We start from the raw sequence: 7,778 nt of genomic DNA on the forward strand, positions 1-7,778 counted from the left end.
CAATAGTAAACTACATACTTTCAATTTTGTTTTTGTTGTTAGAATCCTGAAAACCGAATACACCGCATCTTAACCACATTATCCATCCACCTGTCTGACTACATCATTTTCTTACACAATTTTCTATCACAGATTAGATGTTTATTTTTGAATAGAGGGGTTGACCAGAATATTGGTTTAGAACGTTATGACAATCTCATACAAATCATTTCCTATAATCACTTGGCGTGATTATGAATTATCGTTAAAAAATATATTTTTTCTCCTGCAAAAGAACCGTTTGTAGGTGAAATTAAAAATTGAAGGCGATAGGAAGAGGTGCGGGGGGAAACATGAAAACAATTCACAGATAGAAGATCTCAGAGAAGATAAGCATTGATAGCAGAGAGAGAGAGAAAAGAAACGTATTTGGCTTGCTCAGCAAATTGTAGGTAAATGCTGATGACTGAAACAAAAAAAGATGTTAAAATATGTTCGGGATTATAAACAAAAAGATATATAAGTATGGTACAAATTGAAGTGACCCAAAAACTGGAGGTTGTAGAAGACACGTGGCAAAAAGGTTCTCGTTCGATTTACATGAGGGTGCAAGACTTCTTCTTTTTCTGTGGTTTCGGATGGAGAATTGAGCGAACCGCGTCTTCGAAGACCTGGAAAATGGATTTTGTATAACTTTGGGTTACTGTAACAGGTGAATCTTGCAGAAACTAAATTGAAAAAATTTAGGCTAGAAAATTCTCACCTGAGTAAGACCTTGCTGCGTCAATGCAGAGCACTCCAGATACTTGATTGCTTTGATTTTCTGCGCCATTTTCAGACCTTGTGCTTTTGAGATTGGGGATTTGCCCTCGGCTTGCAACACACGCATTGGTTCTGGCTCATCGCGGAGATCGAGTTTTGTTCCTGTAACGAAGTCACTTTATTTTTGAATTTTCGAGATTTGTGAGTATTTTAATTGTCCAGAATTGTGCACCAAATCTAGCGTTATACTGTAATTCCTGTATTAGAAGGTATTATACTGTTCCAAATACCTCCGGAGGGCACTATATTTTTTTCAAGCCCCAATTGAAAGTCTCTTTTATTAGAGGTACCCTTCTAATACAGGTTTTCCGGCTTTTTTGAATTATAGAATTTTTTTAAAGACTGTAACTTTTTATCAAAAAACTTGAAGAGAGAAGTTCAATTTACTAGATTATGTTCATACACTCAATTTTGAGGAGTAAAAACAATAATTTTGGACCGAAGATTGGAAAAATTACAATCGTTTGACTTAGAAAATGGAAAAAATGGACGGAGCTTCTTTTTTTTTTGAAAAATTCAAAAAAAAATTTAAAAAGTTCAATTTATAAAGTGCAAAAACTGGATTTTTCTAACTCCAAAAACTGAAAAACACACAAAATTTCATAATTTTGAATTGCAGTAATGGCAGAAATCATTGTTTTTTAATTCTAAAAATTTTAATTCAGAGCAACATCTTGAACATTTTTAACTCAATAAGTTCAAAAGTTATTTCATCATAAAGGTGGAAAAATCACTAAATTTCGAAAATGAAAATTTTTAAAATGTCAAAAAAATCTTTTTTAAAACTCCAAGAAATCAATGTGCGGATTGGAAATGTTCAATCTGCGAATGTGAAAAATCGTATTGTTCGATTCTGAAATTGAAAAGCTCGCAAACTTTCAACATAGGAATAGCTAAAAATCCTTTTTTTTTGTGAAAAAATTGAAGAAAACATTGTTTATTTTTCTTGAATTTCAGTTTTTAATGTGCATGTTTTACCATTAATAAGACATCTAGATCAACAACTTCAATTTTTTTTACAATAGGCTCTCAGAGTATTTGCTCTTTGCGTGATTACTGTTGAATTTTGAATTTTGACCTTAAACCAATACCACATGTTTCACGCTACACTCCGATTTTACACTATTTTTGACAAAAAATTTTCAAAGTTCGCCACCTCTTGCCTCCCCCAAAATCACACTAACCAACAAGAATGACCGGCGCATCTGGACAGTGCTGTCGAATTTCCGGAATCCACTTGCTAGCCACATTGTCGAACGAGACGGGCGAAACAACGGAGAAGCAAAGAATGAACACATCGGTTTGTGGGTAGGACAGCGGTCGTAAGCGATCGTAGTCCTCCTGTCCAGCCGTATCCCAAAGTCCCAAGTTCACAATACTGCCGTCAAGATTCATTTGTGCCGAATAGTTGTCAAATCTGAAAGATATACAGCTGGATGATAGTGACGAATGGTTTCATTGGGGATTAACAAAACCCGCCAAAGTATCAAAACTCACACTGTGGGCACATATTGAACAGGAAACGAGTCGGTTGTGTAGGAAATGAGCATGCATGTCTTTCCGACTGTTCCGTCTCCAACAACGACACATTTGATCTGCCTTGAAGGTGACGACATCTGGAAAAATTAATGCAATTTGTGGGCAAATAATTCATAGGGTACACAAACTTTGGGTTCATTGGGTACCAAGCGATTTAGGGGTACAAAATACCTGACAAAAAGCTTAGTTTTGTATCCTCGAGTTGTGAATTTTGTACCCCTAAATCACTTTGTACCCTTTTGCAACCCCGAATCGTTGTAACCTCAGAATTATGTGCCGAATTTTTGAGATCGAAAAAATGAACAAAATGAGTGAAAGGGGCGAGAGAAAAACAAAGAAAGAAACGATTCAAAAATGAGTCATCTCGGAGGGCATAGTAAAGAAAAATGAGGAGGAGACCGTTTCGATAACAGGTGCTATTTCTGGCCAGTGCCATGTGCTTCCAGGGTCATTGCGAAATTTGCTGGGGGCCGGTGTGACGTGGCAAGCACCAATTGAGAGAAAAAGGGGAACAATGCATAAAAGAGAGGGGCCCAACAATGAGAAACGGGGTGGTAGAGGAAGTCCAAATATGTAAACGAAAGCGGGTAGGGGAGGACGGAAAGCGGAAAAGCAGAGAAACATGAATTATTGGGGTGTAGCAAGGAGAGTTGGGATTGAGATATGATGGACAGAACCGACAAAAAGGCCCAAAAAAGAGGCCCGAAATAAGAAAAATGCTCAATTCAAATGGGAAATAGAGCTGGGAAAACGCGGAAAATGCGATTCGACCTCTTCGCAGCTGCAGATGACTCAGCCCAAGCGAAAAATGGAGTAAAATGGAGAAAATGGGTGGAGTGAGGGAGCCGAAGGGTTAATTTAGAACATCTGGGAAATTTGGAAAAGAGAGGAGGAGTGTCTTAGAGGCATTTTCCATTGATATCTGTCGTTGAAAGCCCATAAAGACTAATGCATTGGGATGGGTTAAGCAGGAGAGGAGAAGATGACTGAAGAGAGAAAGGGAAGGGCAAGTTCTTTTTCTCATTCTGGAGTGTGAGAAGAGAACATACACACGAAAAGCCGGATGCGATTCAATTAGTTTGTCACCACCACCACCAACAATATGTGAGTGCCTGGTGTAACTTTTGGGATGTGAAATGAAGAAGAAGAGAAAGAGAAGATAGATGTGTTTGTCGGGAGAAAATAATGAAAATTGACGATGCCAAGATGTCTTTGATTTATTTTTAAAAGATGTGCAGGAATGAGATATATCTATTGGAAACAAAACACTTTTCAACAAGAAATCCGTAAAGATATGGTTTTGAAGGATCGAGTTCACTTTCTTTTCTCGGATATCCTCCCCTAGTATGTTTGACCTTCACGGAAGCCAAGAAATCTCATCGAACCATCTAACAAGAATATTTCTCTTTCTCTCTTATTAAACGGCCGTCATTTTATCACATTGCAAACAAAAAACAACAACAACGACCTCCATAAAACGTGGCAAAAAAAGGGCAGAGGGGAGAGAGGATGCACATCAAATTAAAGGTTATTGGAGTGTGCGAAACGAGGTGGTGACTCATCAGCCCTCTCCCCCTCTTTCTCTATACACACACACTCGTCGAGAACAGTTCTCCTACGCGAGAGACTGCGTCTACCTTGGAGACGCAGCGCACCTCGGATCGTGGGGCGCACTTGCAACGGGAGGAGACTCCGGGGGCCTTTATCGATCGGTTGGCCTCGGTGGTGGTGGTATGCTGCGCACTCGGAGAAATAACTAACCCAGTGTGTCCCCCCGGTTTGTGTGTCGAGAGTGTATATGTTTCTGTCGATATCATTTTCTTGCGCGTCCCCCCTCGTTCCAGTGTAAACCTCTTCTTGCAAACACTTTTTTTCCGATAGAAAATATCTCTCAATTTTTTTTGCATCATTTGTTCGGATTAATTGCCTTAAATAACAATTTTCTTCCAGAAATGTCGCGATTTGGGGTATTTATCATTGGAGTGATGTTTTTGATGTCAATTTTCGATGTGATGAGAAGTGAGTTGAATCTGACGAAAACTATAATTTGACAGTTATAATGTATTCAGCGGTTTCAGCCGATGAGCGGGTCGATGTGGGCACTCAATACGATAAGGATGATTTTGAAGCAGAGTTTGGAGACGAGAACACGGAGAACTTGTACAGGTGAGGGTTTTTGTTTGACAAAAGAATCGTGTAAACCGATATTTTGATGAAAATTCTAGGATACGTTAAGAATGGAATATCTAGACACATCTGAAAGTTTCAGAACCCGCTCGGCAGTCTCAGCAGAGTTTTAGTCAATCAAATGTACAAAAACGTAGTTTTCAGTTGACTTTCCGTTGTTTCGATCATTATCAAAAGTGTGGAGCTCGATTGTGAAGTTTTCGGTCGCTTTGAAAATTTGAGCAAATGCAAAACAGACCTAGATCGAAAACTTTTGCATTCACCGAATTTTGCGAACTTTCTAGTTTTCCAACTAGTTGCCGATTTCTGAAAGACACCTATTTTTTCACATTTTCAGTTCTAAAACAGCCCAAACAGCAATTCTCATCTAAATCTGGGTTTCCAGAATCTTGAGGTTATCTTGAGAGTTGTGTAATTACTGAAGTTGTGAAATTAGTTTTCGAATGAACAAAAATACTACTAGTTGCGAAATTCGTGGTAGCGTAGCTCACTCAAGCAGAACACACTAGAAAGGCTGTGTCTATTCAAGATTGTATAGAAGGGATTAGCAATAAAGGATTTTGACATAATGAACAATGAATAGATTGTTTTTGATTGGAGAATGTAGACATTGAAAAATAAGCTATAAGATGCTGGAGAGCCAATAATGGAAACTGACTACAGTAAAACCTGTAATAGAAGATCCTTCTCACTTTTAAATTTTTTTTTTGAATTTTTTGTTTTGTCAAAGGTAAAAAAAAAGTTATCAAGTGATAAGTTGTTTATTGTATTATTAGAAATGCTTTGTTTTTTGACACTTTTTTGATTTCTTCCGTAGAAATTGAGATAATTGAGCTCAAAAATGACAGCGTGGGGTGCCCTCCTGTAACAGGTCTTACAGTATTTCAGGATACTCAAATCGGTCATTTGCGTTTTTAGAAAAGTGTTGTATCTTTAAAAAAATCTTATCTTTTTCAGCAAAGGAACCGAAGAAGACCATATCGAAGTCCGTGAACAATCCTCATTTGTCAAACCAACTGCCGTTCATCATGCTAAGGATCTTCCAACTCTTCGTGTCTTCTATTGGTACGTTTTTCGGCTCTACTATAAAACTTCGGTCTTCAAAAAAGTCTTTAGATTTTTTTACACCAGAGTTTGCCTCTACTATAAAGTTCTTAAAAACCAAAACTCTTTTTGAAGACTCAAATTTTCTGTGAAGAGCTCATTTTTCGTTCTAATAGCTTCTTCTTAAACACAACGTTAACCATTCCAGCGTGTCATGCGGGTACAAACAAGCCTTCGACCAATTCACCACTTTCGCCAAGGAAAAATACCCAAATATGCCTGTGGAGGGAGCCAACTATGCTCCAGTCCTCTGGAAAGCTTACGTTGCTCAGGCTGTCAGCGTTATCAAATTGGGACTTCTTGTTATCATCCTCACTGGAATCAATCCACTTGAACGTCTTGGATTTGGTTATCCAGGTCCTCTTCGACACGCCCATGAAAACAAAATGTCTTCGTGTATGCTTGTCTTTATGCTTGGAAATCTCGCCGAACAGAGTTTGATCTCCACTGGTGCATTTGAAGTCTACCTTGGCAATGAGCAAATCTGGAGCAAAATTGAGTCGGGACGCGTGCCATCTCCACAGGAATTCATGCAATTGATTGACGCGCAACTTGCCGTGCTCGGAAAAGCTCCGGTGAACACTGAATCGTTTGGAGAGTTCCAGAAAACCGTTTAATAAGTTTCTAAGTAACAAAGTATATTTCTTTTTGTGCTCAATCCCAATACCATTCCACAGTAATTCATCTTCTTAAAATTAATTTTTTTGCGCCTTCTGTTTTCGTTCTACGTGTGTAAACTATTTGCAGTCCACATTTTCTTGTCCTTCCCTCCTCCAAACAAACACGTCTAACCATTTCTTCTCACTTAAAACTAGTCATAGAGTTACATTCATTTATTATTCAAATAAAATTGTTTTTCGAGAAGATTGCGACATCCTCACAAAGTAAAGAATTCGTTAAGAGAGTGCTTGGCACAGATAAATGCAACATTGACGAGCGCGACTTCTTTGGCTAATTGCTTTGAGAATCTCCTGAGCTCCAGCTCGTCCAGAGAAGTTTCCATTTTTGAGATCAAATCGTGCACTTGAGAAATTGCATCTCCATCATACCAATTATCGGAACTGGGGTGGAAGAGGAGATGTCGTGCTTGTGGGTTACCAGGCGCTCCGTGAGGATTGATAAAACATTTTTCAAATCTGAAGATTCTTGTTTTCTTTGGGTCCCTCACGACTTTTCTTACTCGATTAGTTTATTATTTTCATTCACTCTCGCATCAAAAGAGAGGTTATTCAAATTAGAAATGTTCCTCCGTTGTACGATTGCTGACAGTTCCTGGAATCATAATCTTCAGAATTGACTAAACCAGCCCTACAAAAACGTATGGTTCAGTTGATTTTCAGCCATTTTGACCATTTAAAGGTGGGAAGACATGAAAAAATAATGTTCTCAAAATTCCGTTTAAATTTTCCCCTCAAGGAGTTGTACTTGTGGGGGCGAGGATTGAGGGTGCGGCGCCGCTACCGACTGAGCCACGCGGGCAAAGAGAAATCTGCCGCCCGATTGCATACATAAAGGCAAGGACGATAGATGTACGCAGAGTGACATTAAGCGTTGTATACCGTCACGGTAGAATACCCTAACTCCAAAAAACCTCCGAAAAATCTCCTGTCCACCCACCTTTAATTGGGTCTGGAGCTCAGCTGTCAAGGTTTTAGTCGCTTTCGAAAATTTTCAAAAATTATGTCAATTCGTTGTTTTCAATTTAGGTCTGTTTCACACCCTCCAAAAATATCCAAACCGATGGAAAACTTGACAGTCGAGGTCCAGACTCCTGAAAATGGCAAAAAATGCCAAAAGTCAACCAAAAAATACTTTTTTTCAGATTTTTTACAGTAGACTCTCTGATCAAATTTTTTTGTATGTATTTCTTTTTACCTTCACAGTCCTTTCCAACAGCTCAAACTGTTTCATTGATGGTTTCAGGTAGTCCGTTAAGTTCCCTAATGCTTCAGCTCTTCTCAAATGTGTTTGAATTCTTGGCAAATAGTCGTAAATAGTGTCATCGGTTAATTCTTTCAGGCTGAAAAACATTTTGACTTGAATTGTATTACCGTAAAACCTCTAATAGAACGACACCCGGATCGTCCACTTTGAGCCTATATATCTCATTTGCTGTGAAAGATATCAAAAAGTGGTTAAATAGTAAA

The 7,778-nt window shown here is 38.5% G+C and overlaps 3 protein-coding genes across 3 annotated transcripts in view; 1 reads left to right on the forward strand and 2 right to left on the reverse strand.

Moving 5' to 3' along the window:
* Positions 1–575: 575 nt before the first annotated feature.
* Positions 576–2,417, reverse strand: Cbr-mig-2 (the record flags this gene model as incomplete). The annotated part of the gene is made up of 4 exons (XM_002643899.1): positions 576–650; positions 743–903; positions 1,986–2,218; positions 2,299–2,417. The coding sequence occupies 4 exons, from the start codon at positions 2,415–2,417 to the stop codon at positions 576–578; spliced, it is 588 nt and encodes a 195-aa protein (XP_002643945.1).
* A 1,875-nt stretch (positions 2,418–4,292) lies between these two features.
* CBG17303 lies at positions 4,293–6,248 on the forward strand (the record flags this gene model as incomplete). The annotated part of the gene is made up of 4 exons (XM_002643900.2): positions 4,293–4,359; positions 4,410–4,506; positions 5,485–5,592; positions 5,780–6,248. The coding sequence occupies 4 exons, from the start codon at positions 4,293–4,295 to the stop codon at positions 6,246–6,248; spliced, it is 741 nt and encodes a 246-aa protein (XP_002643946.2).
* A 260-nt stretch (positions 6,249–6,508) lies between these two features.
* CBG17305 overlaps positions 6,509–7,778 on the reverse strand; it is a gene marked incomplete at both ends in the record, with an annotated part of 6,732 nt that continues 5,462 nt past the window's right edge. Inside the window, 3 exons of the mRNA XM_045239119.1 lie at positions 6,509–6,767; positions 6,812–6,903; positions 7,507–7,651. Coding sequence (XP_045096160.1) covers positions 6,509–6,767; positions 6,812–6,903; positions 7,507–7,651 — 496 coding nt within the window. The remainder of the gene's footprint in view (positions 6,768–6,811; positions 6,904–7,506; positions 7,652–7,778) is intronic.

This window comes from Caenorhabditis briggsae (assembly GCF_000004555.2).
Source record: "Caenorhabditis briggsae complete genome, chrX, whole genome shotgun sequence".
Lineage (NCBI taxonomy): Eukaryota > Metazoa > Nematoda > Chromadorea > Rhabditida > Rhabditidae > Caenorhabditis > Caenorhabditis briggsae.